The sequence below is a fragment of the Achroia grisella genome, unplaced genomic scaffold, assembly GCF_030625045.1.
Source record: "Achroia grisella isolate CSIRO2021 unplaced genomic scaffold, CSIRO_AGI_Agris_v1 utg840, whole genome shotgun sequence".
NCBI lineage: Eukaryota > Metazoa > Arthropoda > Insecta > Lepidoptera > Pyralidae > Achroia > Achroia grisella.
In genome coordinates, this window is record NW_026713038.1 from 1,271,080 (window position 1) to 1,296,080 (window position 25,001).

At 32.3% G+C, this 25,001-nt stretch overlaps 1 protein-coding gene across 1 annotated transcript in view; it reads left to right on the top strand.

The window, feature by feature from the left end:
• Nucleotides 1–25,001, top strand: part of LOC131852139 (homeobox protein DTH-1) — an 86,770-nt gene that overhangs the window by 29,002 nt on the left and 32,767 nt on the right. The window contains exon 3 of the mRNA XM_059202779.1: nucleotides 4,356–4,597. Within this exon, the coding sequence (XP_059058762.1) occupies nucleotides 4,356–4,597 (242 nt within the window). The remainder of the gene's footprint in view (nucleotides 1–4,355; nucleotides 4,598–25,001) is intronic.

Below are 25,001 nucleotides of genomic sequence, written 5' to 3' on the forward strand. Positions count from 1 at the left end.
TTATAGACTGGCGATATAATAGCAGTTATTATAACGTTTAATTGGATATCACAGTTTGAGACAGCTCCACCGAATTAGAGAAATCATAACTATCTTAAATGAATCTTGTTGAACACAGATTAGAGTTTAGATTGCTTTGATGTTGGAAAACGTTTTAATAATTCGGCAGTTCTATTTGGTAACTTGTTCATTAAACGACTTAAAATCGATACTATTTAATTGATACTTTGCTAATGGATGGCCTGAATGGTTAGTGTGAGATGATGTACTACTTACGGCGTCAACTGTAATAAATCGGATCTTCGATTGCAAATGAAGGAAGAAGCAGCGATAAGAGGATGGGTGACCATTGACCGCTTCATTTCGCTTCCCGATTCGACGCCGTAATCATGTATAAAATGATTTCTTAATATTTTATTGGTTATCCTACGGCGTCAATTGTAATAAATCGGATCTTCGCGGGTACATGTAAATGATGAAGAAGCGGGGATGGGTGACCGTTGATCGCTTCCTGCCGTTTACCGATTCGACGTCGTGATCACGCACAAAACGTAGAAAATATTTAATCCGTTACGTACCTTTAAAATGCTAAAACTGTAAATTACATCAATATACTAAAATCTATACCTAGTACAACGATAATGAAATCATAAGAGATGACTGGATCAGAGACCTTACACAAGCAGATAGGAGATTCCTTTTATTTTACAAGTCGACCGCGCGATATCGTCGGCAGGAATTTTACAAAAACGAAGATAATGTGACATCTCCGTTATTGTTAAATTCCTTATTATATAGCTCTACCACTATCTAGTAGTAGTAGATTTAAATATAAAATAATGATAAATAAGTTAGTAAATATAATTATTATCTTAACATGTCAGCACCATCTAGTATGTTTTTTTTGAGAGATGATAATCGAATGGTGCCTACACCTACGCTAAGGGTATACGCTGGCGGGACACCTGTGGAGGATGATAATCATCATCTTGATAGGCTAACTGATCTGATCAGGTCAGTTAGCCTATCACGACAAATTCAACACGAATTTAACATGATGATTTCCAGGGGGAACCGCGTGGAGGTCACGCTGACGTAGCACATATAAATAGTTATTATAAATGAAAATAAGAGAGATGTAATAAACGTCTATAAGCCGTTTATTATAACAGAGCGCTTTGACATAAGTAAATAAATCAGAATGTATATAAAGAACATATTTTGAATATGGATAATATAAAACTGCCAGTCATTCTCATTGTAGGTCTAACAGTATCATACAATTTTAACGTCTACATTTTCTAAAAAAAAAAACTGTAATTGTCCCTAAAAGGTAAATTTGTGCGAGTCTAATCCCCGTAATTCATCAGGGTAGGTACGGCTAAAATACGATTTCAGTATTTTCGTCGCAAAACTGGTTCTTATCCAAACAAATTAGCTAATTAATCCACACTCAGCTTGTCTTAGTTAGTGTTATATTTCTTCATTTATTTCGCAACACCGTTATTTCATTATTTCAAAAAATGCATAAATAACGTGACCGTATTTACTTACTTAAAACTAGCTTCTAATCTCATCTATCTAGTATTGACCGTGGTATAATTAACCTATTATATTATTCTCTATTTCCAATGCTATATAAGCCACATTTTATCAAGATTTGTTAAGCCATCATAGCAATAAAGAATAACAAATAAACGAACTTTCTCATTTATAATGTTAGTAAGTATTTTTGTCCCACCTTCCTGCCAGTAGTAGATCCTTACCATATTTGTCATTTTAAATATATGTATATATAAATTCAAAATGATTTATACTTAGAGGACATTTCTTGCTACTTAGGCATATGCTATACTTATGTAATTTTTTTATCACTATTTTTCTTCCTACTGTCCATGACTATTATTGCTACAGTTGAAAACAACTGGCAAGAAATACCCATTCTGGGTATATTAACATTATATGTTTCTTTATTTAGAATTTTTTTACACTTATATTTACAGAGAGCATATTATTACGAGTAACATCTTTACAGAGTGTAAAAAAAGTAGCTTTGGCTGTTTATACGCTAAGATTTTTTAAAGTATGCAACGGATTTTTCGGCTATAGATAGATGAATTTAAAAGCAAGATTTACATGTAGGTAGCCTGTAGTATAGACTAATCATAATCGTTTTATTATTAATCCGGACTTGTCGCTAGTATTCAATATTAAAAGTAATTATAAAAGACAAAGGTAATTTCAAGTTGTGTAAAAAATAGTAGACGATTGCAAATTAATATTTTTTCACTTAATGAGTCATTGACCCATTTTAGTAATCGAATACTTGTTAAGTCTACAATTTCAAATTGAATTGAGTTGTTTGATTTAATGGAGAGATTTTTATGAGTACAAACCTTTTTCTTGAGTTTCCGTCTCCTATTAAATGTTGCGACATTTGACAATCGGGGAGGTAGCGTTCCAATTATTGCCTGAAGGGGACTTTATTGTTCTGATCTGATCCCTTTGGTGAATTAAAAAAGATAGGCCGTTCTAAATTTGATTATCAGATTTTTTTAAATCTTACAATTTTTTGCGGTGTGTTATGCGAAATCTGTTATTGTTTTAAAAGATTGTATTTTGTTTTTGTCCTCTGTTATTTTTTTTATGAATGTTCTTGGAACAATCTTTTATTTTTAACTTGGGATTGCGATCATTTGATACTTTTTCGGATGACCGCTAGTTATCCAACTGTAAAAAAGGAGGATTATGACTCTCGCCTATATATTTCTTTGTAATTATGCATGTTAGTATATGTAGGTAAATTAATATCTCAGAGATCTTTAACATAACGTAAGGCTTAAACGGAATGATGAATATTAATATATCAGATAATCAGACTGAAACACCGATACGACGTGCGTAACAAAACAATGTAGGGCGACCATGATTTATCAAAATGTTGCAAATTATGTATAATTTATGATTTTATGATTTTTCATTGTTGTTTAGTATGTGCACACATTATATAAAAGAGGTAAAAATATTATCTCCCTAGAATGATGAAAGAAGCTAATAAAATGTATATTATTTAATATCAAAATTTTAATAGACAGTGTGATTTCATTAAAGTAGGCAACATTTTAAATCCAGTGTTAGATATACTTAAAAATGAGGGGAAAACTTGGTATGCTTTAAAAAGTCGAAGTGTTACCGTGAGTGTGTTTTGTCGCGACTGCCAAGTGTTTTCCAGTAGTAATGGTGTGATGATGTACGTAGAAAAAGACTAAGAAAGCGGATAGCCAGATTGGTCTAATAGTAATTGTTTTTTTATTACATCTACCGCCATCTCCAGCCGACCTGTGACCGGGCGTTTGTAACAACGTCCAAATATCGGGTCCTATTTGTGCCTACACTTGTAATATTTCTGTCAACACTTGAGACCCTTCCATTAGTAGCTCTCCACATAACATAGATTTAAGTTTAGGATAAAGTCAGTGTACGTCCCAACTCTGCGTCGAATGTACGCGTTACTAATAAGCCATGTAGCACACTACCAAATAAACTTACTAATGTACAATTATTTCACCGGTAGACTCACTAGCTAGATACTACAATAAACAAATATATTATGTAGCGACACCTCCTCACACCATATATAACGAATGACGAGGTGATTACCACCGCACTACACCATTAAATAATATTATCACGGTCAATATCTCGTTTATATAAAAAGAAAGAAAGAAAGAAGGAAAGAAACAGAGAGAGAGAGAGAGAAAGAGAAAGAAAGAAAGAAAGAAAGAAAAATATTTTATTCAGTGCAATGTAAAAAATACAATATAAACAACAAACGAAAAAAAAGGAGCAAATATATCGAGTACATTTTAATATGACACCAAAGTTAGGGGCAATATATGATGCTGAAATTGGCCCTGATTTTACTACACACGTGGCGATCTTAAAAGACATCTACATTTTCGTACAAAGACGTTCTATATTTTTAAAGAAAGATTTATATCTACTTATTTCTATATCTATAATATATTGTCTGTAGGACTTTACTTTGAAAAGAAATACTTAGACAAATTTTATTACTATCGTGTTTAGTTTTTTTTCGGACTACTCTAATGATGTTGGCCGCAGCGGGCCTTTACAGCTTCATCGGACGATAAGGGGCGAGTGCGGATGGCACTCCAAACCCGCAGGAGGACTTATAGAGCGGCTGAAGGCCAACTCCCGCCTGACGGATACGAATTTAGTCTGCGGGCTCCGCTGGGAATTTTTGTTGTTGTTTTTTTGGTGTAGTAAAATCAGTATTTAAATATTCAATGCCGTTGAAAATATAAATAACTATAAATAAAACGTTGTTACAGATCCCTCAAAACTAATCAAAAGAAAGAAGTCGACGGATGATGTACGTTCTCCACTTGGCGGAGAAGGCTCTATGACTAGTGAAGAAGGTGAAGAGCCAGGAGTTGGCAGACGAAAGAAAGCCAGGACAACGTTCACGGGCAGGCAGATTTTCGAACTGGAGAAGTTATTTGAAGTGAAGAAGTATTTATCTTCTGGAGAAAGAGCTGATATGGCTAAACTGCTGAATGTAACTGAAACTCAGGTAAGTGAATATTGTTTCAATTAATAATTATCACAATACATAATAGAGTCGTTTGTGTAGGTAACTGAGTCTATCTACCTATATTAGTCGTCAAGCAGCTTTCTTTGTAAGCTGTGTTTCGGTTATATGGTGAGATTAGGTAGTAAATTACAAAATAAGAATCATAACGACTTAGTCTTAATTAACGTCACAGGATAACGTGATATCTTTGGTGGTCTTCATGTATATGACGACATACAGACAACGGTTACCACTTACCATCAGTTGGGACGTCAGCTTTTGCCATTTCAATTTAATAAAGTAAAACAGCTATTTTCTAAAGTAATGTAACACTGTAATATAATTATTACGTAGTATAAGTAACTATTTAAAGTAAAAACTAGTAAACGGAATAACAAAACTAATGCCAACAGAGTAAAAAAAAGAAGTTCAGATATAACGTAATTTTATTTCATAAATCGTTTGATGAAAAAATGACATAACTTTTGAAATATGTAATTCAAACAAATTTAGATACATCGTACTTTCTTATCATTAAAAAAGCCTACTGAATAAGTACTATATATTATATATCTGCACAAGTAGGTAATTAAAAAAAACAAGATTGCCACAAATTAATCCCGTATAATACGTTTACAACAATAATTGTTACACAAACATACTGGCTAGACTTTGTTGACGTCCTGTTTTATCGTGTCGTCTTTTCTTTATATTACTTCAATATAAAATAATATATATTTTTCCAAGAAGTCTTTTATTTAGAGAAAGAAAAGAGGTAAGTTTATTATAATTATTATCTTATACTAGCTGAAACTGCGACTTTGTATCTGTATAACTGTTTTGTTTTGTAAACTGACTAAAAATGTACTAAATATTGAGTAAAGTTTACCATAATATGTTGAGTGAAAACTGCACCCAAATCTGTTGAGCCGTTTTTCAGATTAACGTTTAAAAACGTATGTGTGTACGTTTGTAAGCGTTATTTTCAAAAATGGCTAGAACATGCAAAACCTGGAACAATTATTGTTATTGGGTCTATTACATTCATAAAGTGTCTCATAAAAATATTTGACATATGTATATCATATTTTATATATATATAGTATATTATATTTATGATATTGTATAGGCGGCAAATAAGAAATAGAATAGTTTTTCTGTGAAATCTGTTTTATTTTGCAATTAAATAAACACGAAATCTTGAACAACTTTTACTGCGACAAGTCTCAAGTTAAGATGACCTTAGTTTGGGACTGTGTCTTAAGTTTGAGTTTTTATGGTTATATTATATATTTAAGGTTTCTAGTGGAAACCGGGTGGAGGTCGACCTAATTTGGTACATTTTTAGCAATGGGGTTATTAGTCCATATTACTAACAATCTCTCTACAGTTGGTTATTAGAAACGCGAACAAAACGTTTTAAACTGTAACACTCATACGATGAGCTTGTTATTCTTCATTTAGTTCAGTAGTTAGTAGTGGGTTAAATTATAAGCTTAAGCGGGCATGACTTTATATTGCTGGAAAGTACCTGTCTGGTTGTAGTTGTCATTCTATTGAAAAGTTCTTAATTTGTATTATTTATCATTGTAGTATTAAAACAATCCTCAAGATAGGTTTTGAAACGGTGCTATTACTAGCAGAATCTTATTTATTTATTGTTTTGATTATTATCGACGGTTGATCTAGCGGTTTAGCACACCGCTTTCTTGTAAGCTCTATTCCTCGCAGGGTACAAACATTACATACACCTGTACCCTGCGAGGAATAATTAATTCAGTGTTTAAGTATTTAAATCAGATGTCTAGAACCTATAACACAAGCTCTGTTTACCTTGGGACTCGATGGATTACCATGGGTACTGTCCGGGTATATTATTATTGTTGTATGTAACATATATTGTAATGTAGCTTTGACTATATATAAATCATCTACATGTACTTTAGGTACTCTTGTATTTTCCGAACGATATAAAAAATTCATCGAAGTTTTAGTTGTATTCACCGTTTTTGTGTATGCTGTAATATCCGCGTGTCGCTCGTTTCTTATACCACAGGCCAATTTTAAATGTCGTATAGCGAGATAATTATACTATCACCAAGGTGGCTGGGAGGGGACCGAGCTGTCCCCCGCGACGTGAGCGGTCGCACATGGCGTCACTAATTAAAACTATGGTACCATGTTGCCTGTTAAATTACAACGACTCAGCTCTTGTCTATGGTAAAAGAGCTTCTTGTTTATTTTGAAATTGCGAATTGTTAATTCATTACACTGTACTGCAACTGATTTGGGTAAGGTTTGGGAGGCTTGCTTTGTAACTGATTTGGATTGAAGGGTGAAACATGGCAGTAAAATTACCAAGTACAGAGATACTTTACTCCTGCGGACTGGCAATTAGTAAGAGGTACAATGCATATTTTCAGAGCCAGCTGTAATTACTTATCATTAGGTTTGTCGTAAGCTCTTTGATCTCCTATGCTGTATAAAATGTGTCCTGGTTTCGATGACCCTCAAGTTTGCTATTCCTGAGAACTATGTGACATGTATCATAACCCTGTAATTACACGCTATATTTTACGCTTCACATTAGAATACGGATTATAAAACGAGTTGTATCACAGCATAGATTGGTGAAAAAGAGGTACGCTTACGCTTATTATGTTATTACTAATTGATATCGTCTGATTTCTTTGTCAAATTTAATTAAGATCCATTGATCCGTTTAGTTAGTTAGTACATTTTTGTATTTATAACAATTTAATAAATGTAAAACTGTACACTAAACTTATGCACATTATCTTAAACACATTTATATTGATGCAGCGATGGAAAATATTTTAAAACTCCAAAAATACCAGCGCCTAATTTTACGTCCATATTGAAAAGTAATTAATTTGTCGCTAACTAACCCCCGGCACTGTAATGACTTGCCACGTGTCCCGAGAATCTCCATGTAGGAAGTCAATTATCCCCTGTGAAACTCATTAATGACATTGTCACAAAAAGTGTGAGTCCCAAAAACGTGTCATACAAAAACTGCTGGTGCAAAAAAAGTGGGCGAAAAAAGTGAGATAAAATTTGGAACTGACGTTAAAAAAAAATTTAATGATATTAATTAAACGAGGAAAGTAAATTGCCATTGAGTTCTTACCTCTTCCCTGTCCGACTAGGAATATCTACTATTTTAAGTTCTTTTCAGAATACATGAAATTTACGTTTTACAAATGTAAATATGTAGGTAATAACCATATCTTATTCTAAATTGCAGTGGGTAATATCAATTTTATAAAAGGTTTCACATAGAGGAAGTATGAAAGTGGCGCCGGTGTCGGAGAGGTTGAAGAATAATTGTCTATCGTGGCATGGGCATGGGTAAGGATATAAATGTGGATGGAGGTTATAAGGGTATAGGAAGGCCGAAAAAGAGATGGATGGACTATGTAAGATGATATGGTAAGAAAGGGAGTAAATAACGAGATGTCTGCGAACAGGGATGAATGAAAGAGAAAAATATATTACGCCGACCCTAATAAATAGGACAAGGAAAAAGCAGATGATGATAGAAGGTCTCGCATTTGTTTATATATTTCATATAGCAATTAAAAGTTAGAACATTGTATAAAATGTGACTCATGTATGACATAAATCTGAGTGAGAGTAAACAATAATTGGAAACAATTTTCTTATCAAGTCCTCATCAACTCCACCTAGCTGGTTTGCCTTGGATACTACAAATAAACTTGATACAAGAACAAAGAAAAACCTATACTTATAAGCCATTACGTTTAAATAACAATTCGCTGAATTCACTCTTTCTTCGTTTCAAACAAATATTGATCTATTCTAAACTCGCCGCTTATTTCATCTCACGATTCTAAAACACGATACTAATTGAGGATCCGTTTCTCTCAACTATAATGGCTTTTGTTACTTAAATACGATTTTAAACCTTATTCGTGTAATTTTAAATGTAGTTATCGCGTGTATTATGATGCACTCCGCAGGGATTGTGTTATACGGTCAGATTTTAAAGTGACAGAACAATTTTGCTCTGTAATTAGTTGGCCACATATAGGATCTAGTTTGTTAATATACAATATTTTGTTCCTAGTTTTAAATTTAGTAATTTACTAGTGTATATGATACAAACAAATATTATAAATTCTAACAAGGTAAACTTTAGACAAAGGCGTTTGCGTGGGTATCTATCTCTATATCGCCATCGCGAAAGTCAAAGCAAATTATTCCTTTAGGGTATCTCCTGCCACGTCAATGTTTTTATCATTATCTCTGCCATCCAGTTCGGTTAGCTAATTCAGTTGAGAAGAACTTAACTTATATTTTTTTTACCCAGTTTTAATATTATTAGCCGCCAAGTGATTTGCTTTGTTGTTGTATGTTTGGTTGTATTGTGAAATATGGTAGTGTGCCATCACATGATAGTGATATTGTTCCTAGTGCTGATATCTATAGGTTACGGTTGATATTTTCACTAGATGGGCCGTTAGCTTGTTTGCCATTCTAGTTACCATTCAATTCACCGTTTTTTTATTCATGGTAATTTATTCTTATTTTATTTATTGATCTGCACTGTGATGAATATCATTATTATTTTTTTGTATGCTATGTATCTGTTATTATTTGTATTTATATAAGTCTCTTTTTTGTATGTGTAATAGATTTGTTTGTTTAATTTTTACTTACAATTTCGTAATTGGCGCGTGAACGGAATCATCCTGTATCAGCTCATTCACACCATATGTCATTTGTTAAGTGCGGCGCAGCTTTTTTTGTAGTCCCCCGCTGTTACGATGCTCCAATATTACTGTCAACTCCCGCGCACATAGAATTGTTGGTCACAGACTCGCCACTATTTGTATAATTAAGAATTCTGTTAATACCCATAATAGGCATATGATTAATTTATCAATACAAATGTGTATCTATCTGTCTATTTGTTATCTTTTCACGACTGAAGAGCTAAAGAACGTATCTTCATTTAATGTGAATGTGGTTATATTGTAACACGAGAATGGGCTATGAACGAACTTCGAAAAAGGGCGAGCACAATCAATTTATGGACACACGCTATGTTTTGTCTCAAAAATTCCGATGTAGTCGGGTAACAGCTTGTATTAGTGTCATTATGGATGTGACGATGTGTGTGCAGTTGGTGTTGCTATATAAAAATATACAATAATTGTAGTTTCTAAAAAGGTAGAGACGTGAGGTATCAATGAGGTAATTTTATTGTCTATGCGTGGTTTCTTCGGCAATAGTTTTGATTTGAGAGTTTCTTCTCTGTTTTAGCGCATATTGAAATGACTATTTATTTTTAGTTTTTTTTATTATAAAACTTTAAAATTGCTATAATTATTTGGAACTTGTAAATCGATTTTAAAAGATTATTTTTTAATAACATAGCCTGACAATCCAATCCTGTGCTATAAATTTAATAAGGATAAAATTAGATTGTTTGTTATTTTTTTACAATTAATTAAAACAACAATAATTAACATGATTATCATCAATCAATTCATTAAAACTTCCATCGTTTAAGTAGATAGGATGGTATATCGCTAGCGGAATAAAGTGCATTTACTAAAAAAAAATCATTGTGAAGTTGACCTTAAAATTATTAATATTAAAGCAGACTTACCTCTTGACCCAAATGTTTTTTCCGATATATTTAATATCTATAAGTTATAACACTGTAATATAAACGCATTGTTAAATAACCTTTAATATTTATATCCAGTCACTTAACGGGTGTCTAAAGATTACTGTTTAATTACTATTTAACTGACCATACGTATTTGTAAGTAACTGGCAGGGATGCTAACTGTACTGAATTTTAGACCCTTAGTACAAGGTCATATTTCAATTCTCAACATCATACAAGGTTGTACGAGATTTTGATTGAGTTCCAAAATACTATTAGAGAACCAAATTCAGTTGGGAAAAAGGAATTGCTAGTAATGTGGACTACCTCCATAGCTAGTAATGTATGATGTCAGGTTGACCTCCACGCGGTTCCTCCTGGAAACAACCGTGATAAATTACTGGTCAATTTACCACGATGAGCTAACTAACCTGACCTCATGCTCATCTTATCATCCTCCGTTGGTGACTCGCTGATGTAAACCGTTAGCGCAGGCGTGTGCACTATTCCAATATCAACCATAAAAAAAACTAAATTAATCTTATAGCGGTGGTCTAGCGGTCTAGCACATCACTTCACTTCCGATGATCGCGGGTTCGATTCCACGCACGCCACAAACATTTGTATATGATTGTTTGTATCGGTCTGAGTGTTTTCTATGTATAATAAGTATCTATTTACAAAAAAAAATCTATGTATGTTCAGTTATCTAGTACTCATAACACATGTCCTGAGATTATTATTATTATAACATTTTTTATTTTTTTACCCTAAAAATTGAGATGACAACCCTGGAAACCGGCCATCTAAACGTCCTTAGCTATCTGTAGGTTCTAAAGTTACTGTTATTTATCTACGTTATTTTATATTCTGTGGCAGTTAAATGATTTTACGCAGAACTGTCTATGTTTGGAGTTTATGTTTTTACATCTGCGGGTGCAGTGTGCACTGTGAGTGTTATGTGGTTTTTTTCTATGTGGGAGATAATAGGAAGTGCTATTATAATTTTACTAGTGGCCCGTCCAAGCTTCGCCCGGGTGCTCCCAACTTTGTGATTTCTGTATATTATATAAACACAACATGGAATAATAAACTTTGGAATAACCTCAACTTACTTACCCTAGTGACTATAGTAACTAAGTTGAAGTTAGTCCACCAAACAACAAATTTAATTAATACTAATGATTAGGGCTAACTACTAAGCCATATCGCTATCAGTGTAGGAATATGAATAATATGATTTTTATTTTACGTAAGTGGTAAACAGCATACGGCGCATCTGATGGTAAACATTTACCGTGTCATGTTAACATGTTCACGATTATTATCCCAGTAACACTTGACATACCCACTTTTCGCTCGGTATATTTCAATCCAACGTGTCCAATTAATTTGGTTTGTTACCAGTATTCCCATTACCAAAGTATTAGTCAGAATAGAATTGAATATACAAACTTTTTTTTTGTGTCCACCAAATTCGAACTTACGACCTTAAACGTAACCTTAAACCACTAAGGCATGAAACTGTTATTGTAGCAATACAAATTCTATGAAGTAATATAATACCTACATATAGATGTTTTATAATATCACCGAAACCAGTAAATCTTCACCCCCTAATTAGGTTGAGACAGGGGGATGCTTATGAAAACATCGTTACCAACAACCTTGTAAATCTCATACGAGTATTTATTATAATAACAACGTATGTTACAAAATATAAATATGATTACATTTTGAAGCACTACATCCTGAGATATATTTTTTTTATAATTTATAATTATATTCGTCCTAGTGTCCTAGCGGTTTAGCATACCGCCTTAATGTTTATGGTCGCGGCTTTGATTCCTAGCACGAAGCTAAGATTTGTATTTATAAGTATGATTGCTTGTAGTGCTCTGGTTGTTGTCTATATATAGATTATGTATTATGTAATATATATTACAAAAAATATTAAGTATAAATATTCTAAAATAATTACCCGTAAAACAAGCTCTCTTAAGTTTTGCTGTGGGACTAGATGGCGCGGTATGAATTGTGTAGCATTATTATTATTATATAGGTACACTAGCCGTTACACAAGGCAGCCTATGGCTCTCTTCATGACACAATCTACCGTTACGTCAAATTTCATGAAGATCTGTTCAGCTGTTTAGTCGTAAAACGGTAACAAACAGACATATTTATTATTTTTTTAATGTTTAGGTACTTGGGTAGATACTGGATTACTTCTTCACACACATATATATAATCACACTTATCTGTCATCTGAGCAAAGATAATAAAAGCCAATTGTATTGTTTTTTTTTATTTTAAACATTTCACCTTATTACTCTCATATTTGTTTTTGTATAAAAAACTTAAGTATTCAAATAACGTTACTATTATGTATTAAAGTTAGCAGAAAGTTATGTATTTATTTAAAAATATTATCAAGAAATTCCATTTAATTTTACGTATGTTTATCTCCTAAATAAAATCGGTGGCAAATCGTATACTGTATCCGTACAGGGATGAGAAATATTTGTTCAACCCTTTCAGCAAACGTTACATCAAAACACAATAATAATAGGCATGAGTTCATAATCCTCCAACACAAATAGATACACGCTTTGAGCGATTCACTTTAGAAAATAATACCCATTACCCATATCAATAATTGTTAAAAAACAACCCTATTAGCATAACAGTAGAGCATATATTTACATCGCCGATGTGTTACTGAATATTGAAATGGATTCGTAATATGACCGAATGGGCACAACCCAACCCCGTTCAGGGTTGCCAAGTTACGGAAAATTGCCCTTCTAAGTTGTCGCGTGGAAAATAAACTTGATACGCGAATACTACGACCGACTGTTATTGGATTTTCTACCCTATTGCAATGTAATACAGTTTATTTCACTTTAAACTATTGAAATTATGGTAATATTGACGACAAGTAGAACGAAATGTTATTTATGGTAAGTACTTTAGATTTTATAAAACTAGTTTGATGAAAGTCGTTTTGTAAATATTTCACTTGATGTAATACGTGACTTAGAAAAAACTTTTAATGTACTTGTGTTAGTATTTATCTCATAAAGTTATTAATCAAATTAATCATTGAAAACCACACGTGATCAGACAAAGCACTTTCGAATAATCAGAATCATAAAGATCGCTTCATAATTGGTGAAAAGACATTGTGTATTATAAAACATAATATGATTTATCTCAATTGAAAATGGTTTGAAAATAAATAATAATTTAATATAATATTCCCTTTCATTCATTACTAACAAAAAATCTTGATTTCTTCGAAAATGCCAGAACAAGCAAGTATTATAAATGAACATTTTTAAATTTCTAGTCGCAAGCAAAGACCACACAAACTAAAGAGCCTTTCGTATAGATGTAAATCCCATTAGTCTTTCTACATTATAATTTATCTATCACTATCTAAGATCTTAATATATCACATCCTAAACTTATTATATTAGTATAAATTGTTACATTACTTGCCTTATGTTATATATGACTATACTGTCCGTGAATTAACACAAGTAGCGTAAATTTATGGAAACTATCAAAATAAACAAGTCTTCAAAATATTTATATTCTAAATTTAATAATTGACTGTGTATGAATAGTCATACATTCATATATTCTTAATTTTATCTTTATTTGACAAATTATATTGACATCAAATACTTTTAGGAAAGAATTCGTCCAACTATGAAATGATCCTTTGTCAAAATTGATTTGTTAAACCTAGTATTATCGTTGAGACGTCAAATTCATACTTTGAAGAAATTAATACTCTTTAATATTTAGTTTGAAATTAAAATTGAATCGACATGCGTAATATGTCTTGGATTTTAATATATGGTAATAATTGTAAGCTTATTATATTATACACGCGAAAGTTTATATGTATGGATGGATGTTTGTTACTCTTTCACATAGAAACTATTTAACGGATTTTGACGAAACTTTACAATAATATAGCTTAGACATCAGAATAACACATAGGCTATAATTTAAAGAGATATTATGAGAGTCGGGAGTAATATAGTAATACATATCAAGTAAGTGTGATGCAGACGAAGATGCGCGGGCCAGCTAGTTTAACACAATACGCTATTAATAATATCATAAAGTATACTGTGACAGTTGTGGCACCCCTTATGGGTTGTCATTCGCAAGGGCTCAGTTTGAAAAATATATCTGGGAGTAAATTATTAGATACTAAGTGGAACAACCTGTACCTAGTAATATCTATATGTACGATACAGTGTGTTTTTAATGGATGATAATGGCATGACGTCTGCGCTAACGGTATACGCTAGCGGGGTACTAGTGGAGGATGATAAGATGAGCATAAGGTCAGGTCAGTTAGCCCATCGTGGCAAATTCATTAGGAATTTATCACGATGGTTTCCAGGGTGATCCGCGTGGAGGTCAAACTAACATGGTACATTACTAGCTATGGCGGTAGACCACATTACTAACTATCCCCTTGCCTTCCGAAACAGTGTGTTGTCCTTTTTCAATTAATTTGACATGTCAAGTCTTAAAACTGATGTCCCAAATTTCAAGATTAGGTAAGTACACTTTCATGAATGGGGATTACTAATATAATCATATATCATTCTTAGTAATTGAGTCTAGTGACAATACACTAAACAATAACAGAGAGTATCCTCTCACGTCGATTTCGACGCGATCCCTCTTAAAAATCATCGTACTGACGTAACCTCATCCTCAGTCCATCCATTGGTGCCCCGATAGCATATACCGTTAACGGTATATGCTATCTGTCGGGTGCGCCATTCCAATATCATCTATAAAAAAGTCGTCTATGTAGGTACATAAACAGTATCATATCATCATTTAAAAACCTATTAAGTGTATACATGAATAGCACTACTAATGCGTTGCTATTCCGAAGGACTACGAATCATACTTATGTACTAATTTTTTTAAAATAATCGAATTAAAACGATTACTATTGTAACAGCGTATATTTCTTAAAACCAGTAAGAACTGGAACAAAAACATCCATCTCACATAATCGTTAATAGCTTCCAATCGATATATAAAATCGGCGATTGTAACAACGTGGGTCAAACCAGTCTTCTATTAAAGTTTGATGGATGGCACATTAATCGCGGCGTGACAGCCCTGCTCGCATCAAACGGGCGGCCGCCTCATTAGCCCACAAAAACAACCATACGGTCTGTTCCCCATTTGAATTGACAGTATTTGGACGATGTAGATTTAATTAGCGAAATTACTTATCATATTTTGTCGAATTACCTAATTGATAAATGTTGATTAATTAGAGAGAATAAATTTGTGTGTATAATAAAAAAAATTATAATCGCTGTATGTACAAATGTGAAAGATATATGAGTACAACTATTACTGTGGGACATTTTCAACGTAATAGAACCCAAAACAATTTAGAATTGGAGTCTGTTTGTTTATGCGTTTGTGCACGCCAATCACAGAAACGACTTTACTGTTTTGAATGTGATTTTCATTCGTGTAAGGTAGTGTTTGTTGTATTTCAATCGTTATATAAAGAGAAAGTTATACGAGTACGATTTCGCGGGTTCGGCTTTTATTAAGTATGTTTTATTGATGACGCCAGCTATTATTAAATTTAGTGCACATTTTTTTTTATTTTGGAGTGTAGTACACTCAAAATTAAAAAAAAAGAAAGTATAGCTTTTTACTATTATTTACTTCAGAAGCTGGAAAATTGCAAGTACTTGTATGTCTTTAGTTTTTACTTACCAAAAAAAACATAACCAAATAAAATTTATCGAATATAAATATATGGTATACACACTTAAAGAGGAAATAATAAAACAGGCCCTAAATCTTTTCTGTTTACAAAGTTTCAAGTTCCCAACCGACTGTATCCGCATTGGGAACGGCCCGCCCGAGCGCCGTCTATTAACCAAACATAATTAATTTAAATTATCATCTCACAGACTAAAAAAGAGCCACAGATGAAAAAAAAAGCAACGGTCGTTTTAATTTTGGGAAGCTATCCCGCTTGCCTTCATAAATTCTTTTTGATTTAGCATCTATTATTTTAGTGGTCGCTCTGTGATCCTTTTGTTAGATGTATCTTGTGATTTGTTTGAAAGATTAAACTCACGTCTTTATTTATGGTTTGTCTTTGGAATTGTTGTTTTAATGCTTAAGAACTTGGTTATAAAGATATCTGGTTCATTATACTGTAATTATGGGTTAATTTATTATTAGTAGGTTTAAATATATTGGTATTAAAGCATATGTAATTAGGTATATATATTGTTATTGTTTTATGTTAGTAGAGTGGTAGAGTTCAACTGATTGATACTAATTATATTATTATATTCTTCAGAGAAATTAAAAACTAGGTAGTACTAGGACTTATTGATCTTATACCATTGAACTTTCATTGCATGCAATTGGTGGGTATTCATGGGTGGTATATAAAATTATTACATTAGTGGTACATCATTTTAGGATTATTTTATGTAACTGAAATGAACTGCAAATATGGGAATATTGGAATATGTGATACGGTACGATGAATTTATAAAAGTAGCTAACAAGATGACGATCAACATGATGGTAAATGGTAAACGTCGCCTATATACATTATGAAAACATCACATCATTTGATGCCTGTGGGACTACTCCGAAAGACTAAGATCTCATACTTTGTAATATGCCTTCTCACCTTTCATCCGAAACATATCTTACAAGATATTTAGTGGCTGAAATATGCGAGACATAGGTACCCACGCAGATAACTTTGTACACAGTCAACTCTTGGTAATCATAACTCTTTATTTTTACTACACATATTTCCTCTCTTACATCTGTCTCTTTGTAGGAGAGGAAACGAGTGTTGGCACTTTGTATTGTAACTGCATCACGGCTCATCACACGGAGAACAATAAATAGTAATAATAGCTCTACGTAACTCAATTTTATGATAGATTTACGATGCGGAACCCTAAACCAGTAAAATATATTTCGGTTGATTTACAGCGAGGGTTTAGGATTGAGTACCGAACGGAGATGAGACTAAAATTTGTCAGTTGTTCGATTTGTAGCAAAAGTGCGATGATATTTTCTTATATTATAAATTATTATTAGGCTTGTTTTTAATATTAATAACTAGCTACTCGCCCCAGCTTTGCCCGGGTGTACATGTATTATACATATAAACCTTCCTCTTGAATCACTCTATCTATTAAAAAAAAAACGCTTGAAAATCCGTTCCGTAGTTTTAAAGATTTAAGCATATATAGGGACAGACAGCGACTGCGACTTTGTACTACTACTACTACCATTTTTGACTATGTAATGATAACAATTTAATATCCTTAAACAATTCACACAGCTTCATCTAGTTCCAAGCGAAATAGAGCTGGTGTTATAGATACTAGACAACTGATAGATACACATTACACATACATAATACACATAGAAAACATACAGACTAATACAAACAACCATTAATACAAATGTTTGTAAAGTACGAGGTATCGAACTCGCAATCATCAGAAATAGAGCGGTGTGCTAAACTGCTAGAACACCCAGGTCTTCAGACATAACTGTGTATAATAAAATATATTCACGACTGTAAACCGATGTAGGATATTCAGAGTCATTGTCTACTAATGACTAGTGAAGGATACATAAAAAACGATTTCAGTTATGGTAAACATAATGAGCTGCAGTATCTGACCGCTTTCTGTTAGGCTTTTCTAATTGCAATTTACCATTTTGATTCTTCTTGCTATCAATTAAGGTCCTCAATAGGTCGCTTCTATAACTGCGTTCTTAGATAATTAAGATAGACACTATTTGCGTCTTTTCTATTCTATATGAACCACATAATCTATTTTACATACTCAAACAATTATAAATAACATTTCATCATGGAGTTTTTCAAATGATTTTAATTACTTTAAATAAATATTTTGGGCTTATTTTAGTTTCTTTTCCATACTCATCATCATTGTCATCTGCTTCTTCCTTATCCCATTTATTTGGGGTCGGCATAATATGTTTTTCTCTTCCATTCATCCCCGTTCCCCTTGTTCATACTATCAAAGACAAATGATTGAAAACGTTTTTTATTCACTATAGTCAATTTTTTTACTTTAATGCTCCACTTGAAAAATTAAAGTACATCGTTAAATATACGTTTCGTCCAAAAACAATGGATGAGCGGAGTAAGGGATTTTAATAGCATTTTAAATGTCACCAAAGGGGCTTTAATGTGATAAGTCACGCCCGGCCGGCCTCCCGTCTCAAATGTTATAATTATTATGTCACCATACTCTACCACGCGGGTTCACTCGGTAATAAACCGGTTTCATCATTGTAATCCATGCTATGTGTGAATGAGGTCTTGGGATCTATTCTCTAATCGACAAAGTATCATTTTATGACTTATATATTCTAGTTTATCTAAAATAATCTACGTATATCTTAGTATGTTTACATACATCTAAGTCTGTCTATTATACAAATATGTCTGTCTACTTGTTCTTTCGTTTTATTTCAGCTTTTAAAAAGTCACAAATGATTTCATAAAAAAGTTATCACTATATAATATCAATATATCAATAGATAGAAAATTATTGACAGTTTTAAAATATAAATATATTTTCGTGTAATAAAATCCTTGAAGTAAGTAGGTTTATCTTTATCATATACCTATATATATATATATCATCATAATTGTTGTATTGGATGTTTGGTGTAATAAAGAGTTTATAAATAAATATAAATATTATTTTAAAACTCCATAACAGATCTCTTCGCATCCTGCCTTAGGCTTATTATAGCTAATTATAACATACAATCAATCTACAGTATTGCGTTCATTAAATAAACTCCGACAGTTTACAATTTAAGCGTATATTTCAACTGCGTCACTCGACTTTATAAACCCATATAAGCTTTAATTTCCTATACTTGAACTGAAATACAAATCACACAAATAAACAATCAAATAAAATCAGGAGAAGCACTCATCGGGCACTTATACTTTCGCAAACATAACAACACCGTCACTCAAATTTATCCCAGTGCTTATACAATGCACATAAAGTTCAAAGTAGATTGATAATTATGCAGACAGTTACAAATTTAATGTGGCCGACTAAGCACACATTCCGGCTAGTGATGTGACAGATACGGTGATTGTTATCGATATATTGTTTCTGTAATAGCTTTATTGTGTTGACTTTCAACGAAAATTAATTTCACATTTAATGATTCAAGAAATCTTACATCATTGCTTATCTATTATCTTATAATTTATTTCATGCGTTTATATGTTTGTTGTATTATTGTTTGATGAATCGTATAATAGACTTTGAAATGGTCTCTTAAATGAATGTATTTTTGATGAATGAATGGATCTTTAAAATTGATGATTTTAAATAAATTAATCATAACTTTATAGAATTCGGTTTTCTTCTTTGTAACTAAATATTAATTTATACTAAAAATATTATTGAAATTATATAGTGACCTTCTTAAATGACATATAAATAATCGATTAAACCCTAAGTGGTCTACATAAATCAGTGGACGTTGAACACCTGATAAGATACAATATTAATTAAACGTATTTTTTTATCTATGTCACTTGCTAATCCAGCTGTCTATTGGGTTAACATTAAAAAATCGATAACTAATATTAAACAAATATTCCCATCTCTAAATCGCTAACAATTTCGAAAATACACCTCCCCTTCACTTGGGAATCTCATAAACCATATTCAGCGTATTCTCTCATCTTGCGAAAAGAGACATCTGTACACGAGGCACGTACGCAAGAACGGGACAAAAACAAAACAGGATGATGTACGCTTTTATGAACACTATAATGGCTTAAATTGGTCCTTTAATAAGCATCGGTCGATGTCATAAAGTGTCAGGAATAAAACTGTCAGCTCGAGACGCAATTGTTTACGGCTAACGTTATTCAGAACCAGAATATTAAAACGACCAACATAACTTGATCTTTTGAACTCATTAGATTCGTACGAAATCGTATTTATTTTTTAGAAATAAATGGTGGTAATCTTTATTATCTTCACATATAGATAATTAAAAAAACAGTATGTCTAAAGCAAATTTATATTAATTTTCTAGGTAAAGAAGTTAACCACCCACCTGATAGTAAGTGATTGATATTGATATCTTTTATTATTCACATAGTGTGAATAATAAAAGCCCCCTTTATGTATTGTCATTACAGAGGACTAAAATGATATATCTCCATACTCTATAATTTCACTGCGATATATACACGATACACTTTATCTGAAACACAGCTTACAAAACCGCTTGGCAGCAGAACTAGATAAGAGAGAGCTATGTGTGTCATACGATTCAAATTCAAAGTCAAAACTCACACTTCATCTGAAACACATCGTAAAAAACCGCTGTGCGGCAGAACTAGATAAGATAGAGGTAAGTCTCTCATCCGATTGATTGATTGAGGCAAAGGTCAGCCGTTCAGCCGCCCCAAAAGTTCTTCCCCGAGTTGGGATTGTCATCTGCAGTCGCCTCCTATCGTCCGGTGAAGCTGTAAAGGCCAGATACTGTCAACAGCATTAGAGTAGTTCGAAATAAAAAACATGAAACGAGTCTGCATGGAGTCTGCCATGGTTAATTTAATAAGAGGATATACACTATTACGGAGCGGCAGAGCAAAAATACACTAAGACAATAAATTTTTCTTTTACTTATATGTAAGTACACTTCGAGCGCTGAAATCGAACTGGACTGTCCACAAAATATGATAGTTCTATTTTTAAAGTCATAGGTGGGTAGAACTGTTATGGTCAAATCAGAACTTATATATTGTAGTCAAAATAAACATTATTATATCCAACTTCTAGAACATACATTTTATATTATAATTATAATTGGATTTAATCTTTACTATTTATATATTTATTTCAAGTAAATAAGCATAAATCATATTCATTAATTGATAATATATTGTGGTGGTTATCACAATCAAACTACATGGCGGTGTAGTCACTCAAATATGCTTTACCGGGGCACGCTGGCGAACGGTTGCCGTTGACGGTAACATAATATTCAATCAAGACGGTAACCTAAATGTGCTACTTATAGAAAAAGAGACTACTTGCGTAGCGTGTCTTTGAGCTTGCATTTGATGGGTATTAACCGTTCACGAATTCCGTGAATTAATCAGTAGCGAGGAAAGAAAATCCATTATCTGTCCTCTAACATCGTTTGTAATCTTTCGCCCCTCGTTTTCGTCGGTTCGCCTCATTTGAAATCTGTCGGTCTGTCTCGTTCACTCGTAATTATACCCTCGATGAGTGTTCGGAATGACAAATAGAATACATACAGACGTAACCATTAATAATATAGAGTATTTCTTTATTTTCTTTAATAATAATACATGATAGAAAAGTTGGCTTTCTAAATTGGCATTATTGAGAATTATTTATTTTAATCGATAACCTCTGTGGTCTAGTATTTAGTACACTGCCTTACCCCCGATGATCGCGGGTTTGATTCCTCGTACAGATAACCTTTGTATTCACGTGTATGATTGTTTATATCGGTCTGGATGTTTTTTATATTATGTATATATTTAAAAAAAACATTATAATATTTTTTGTTAAAATTTATTAAGCAAATATTTTTTTTTATATTTCTTTGTACAATTTTGGTTCTAATTTATTTATCCTTTAACACTTAATTGAACATTTATACTTTGTAATTAATTTGACTTTTGTATGTATAATTTTCATAGACTACAATTTCACTATTAAATTTGACTTGTTAAAATAACTCTATCAAGTATAACAAATAACATTTACTGACATACAGCAAAATATTAATAAAATCAATGATAGGTTATCTATACTAAAACTGGCAAATTTCTTTAACGGAAATGTAAATTTTGGAGGCTTATATCATTACTAATCCTCTCCCATTTGTTAACAACCCCTTCCCCAATAGTTGCTTAGCACCCGTAGTGCCTTACTTTGCTTTATTTGTACCTATATTATATATAGAAACTCCACCTGTCACCGAATAGATGGTAATTAATCGCAATAATTAGCGAATCACTTCCTTTGTCAACAGTACAATGTTCCTAAGATATTCCATAAAATACCAAATAACACGGCAACAGTTTATAGAGAGGGAGCGGTCCATTTCGCGCCAATTATACCTTGTGTCAAACGCACCCGGTACTAACCCGTCAGTCTATCATTCACAGGCCAAATTACTCTTTGACGCGTAACGCTAGAGCTGAAAATAGCGTAGCGGGTGTATTACAGAAATGGAAATGAAATAGACCAGGTTGTAAATGTTTGCTAAACGAATGTGAACTGTATATTAAGGGACATCGGTTGCGATTATCTTGAATGGTGAGATCAAAGTGCTCTGTTCACGTCGTTGTATGACGTACGCCACAATAATACAGCGATGTTCGAAAATGGCGCTTAAGGGGAAGTTGTTTTATTTTTGTCTATGATATGGTATTCATTTTTTTGTACTTTCTTTTCCTTTTGGAGACAGACATAAGCTTTACAGGTGATTATATTTTCCTGAATTTTATATTTGCGCATCATTTCTATAATCGAACTTAATTGTGTGCAATAGAAATAATTGAATTTTTTTCTTAATCTTATTCAACCTGTTATTAGATTTATTTATTTCCCATGTTAGTTTTATAATTTGCATATCAATCCTTTTTTCTGTCTATACACTTTTCTTTGCATTGGGATATAAAACTTAGTTACTAAACATTTTTCTGTTACAGTACCTTCAGTGATCAACGCTTTCAGATAAATAAGCTTTTCTACCTCTTACCGTTATATATGTTCAGGTTAAATTTTGCAACTATAGAAAGATGTGGGGCTAAGTGTTAAAGTTAGTATTGAATCAAATAATGCCAAATGTCTCCTTAAACGCGTTACGATCAGCGAGCTACGATTTACCGCCAAACATTTAACGCCGTATTATGGAGTGAGCAATTTGGCCAGCTATAGAGGAAGCGACAGTATCGTTTTATAGCTCTACGTACTTTGCCTTTGCCTAGCATTTGAATCGGGGGGCTTTGAAATCTGTGATTCATTGCTCACTCTCTGTCTTGGCAAATTAATGATTTTGTTGATCGTGTTATTCATTGTTAGATATGCGGATATTTATTGCCGAGTTAGCGATATCGTACAGTTGTATGCTTACGACTGTAATTTATAATGGAGTAGTCAAAGCTATTTTTTGAGTTTATCAATTTGTAGTAAATTTAATTATGGTGTCGGTCTTTTAATGCTTGACCATTTTAGTGTTTATGGTGTTTAAAAACAATGACTTATGAAGATCTTTTTGAATCTTCTTATTAGGGACCGCTATTTGTTCTTAAATTTTTAAGTGATTATTTTCTTAAATCAGCTCTGAATTCTTAGTCTCTATAGTAAAATATTAATTATTATAGGTATAGATGTATTCCAAATACAAAGATTTGTCGTTTAAAATTCAATAGGACAGGACACAAAATTCGCAGAGCTCGATATTTAAATGTGTTGCCAATAAATGTGTTGACGTTTGAACTTGGAACATTTATCAATCCCATTAAGTGGAGCTTCAATATCAAATGGAATTTTATATTTGGAATAGACTGTAGGTCGTGAACATCTATTTGAATCGAGTTCTTATTTAAGTATAGACTCGATTTAGATGTAGTTAGAATCGAGTTTATTTATTTTATAGATATTAATATTATTATTGATAGTGGAAATTAACTAGATCATTCTCGATAACATGTAATCTGTAATGTACTTCGTTGTGTAGGCGTATTGAGATGTAATACTGCCGACAAAGGTTAATTAGTCCGACCCTCGCCCTAATGTTACCAGGTGTACCGAAATTTGCGGGACGTCCCGATACGAAAGGTCGTTTACCCTTTGTAACTTGTGCGATCTGTTTTTAAATCAGTGCTCAAGTTTCAGTGGGGAAACATTTTATGATTATTGCATAAAATGTTTGTGGATGTAGTGTTGTATCAAATTATTTAAATAAATATATATTTTTAGTTCTTTATTTGAATAATTTGAATTAAAAATAGAGAGGAATGTTTATCTAATGTACTATTTGTGAATGTATTAAGTACTTATTCACTTTAATAGCAAGGAACAATTATATGTTACAGTGATTGTTATTGCAATTTTTTCGTTTTCTCTTCTTTTTATAATAAAAAAAAATATATGAGATACTAGCTCTTTAAGGAATCAATTGTATATGCTTCTGGAAAAATCACGGGAGTTACCACGTTTTATTGGTAAATAAGATCCCGTGATTTTTCTTAATTATACGTATATATAACGACCGCATTAAACTTAAAACATACATATATCGTTCTGTTTTGATCACGTAATTAAAAGATACGTAATAAATACATAGAATACTCTTCATAGACATGGATATTCAAGTTTTTGAACTATACAATAAAAACGCAAAATATATAATAAGCATATCTAATATTGTTATAAGAAAATTTTTTTCTTTCTTTTACTTATATACTGATAAGTAAAATAATATAATTTTTAATAAAATTTCTTCCACTTTGTATCAAAAACTTAATCAATATATTAACAGTGAAAACTTAAACCCGTTATTACATAGTGATCATACCCGATCCCTCATGCATACGTAATAGGCATAAGATATATTTTT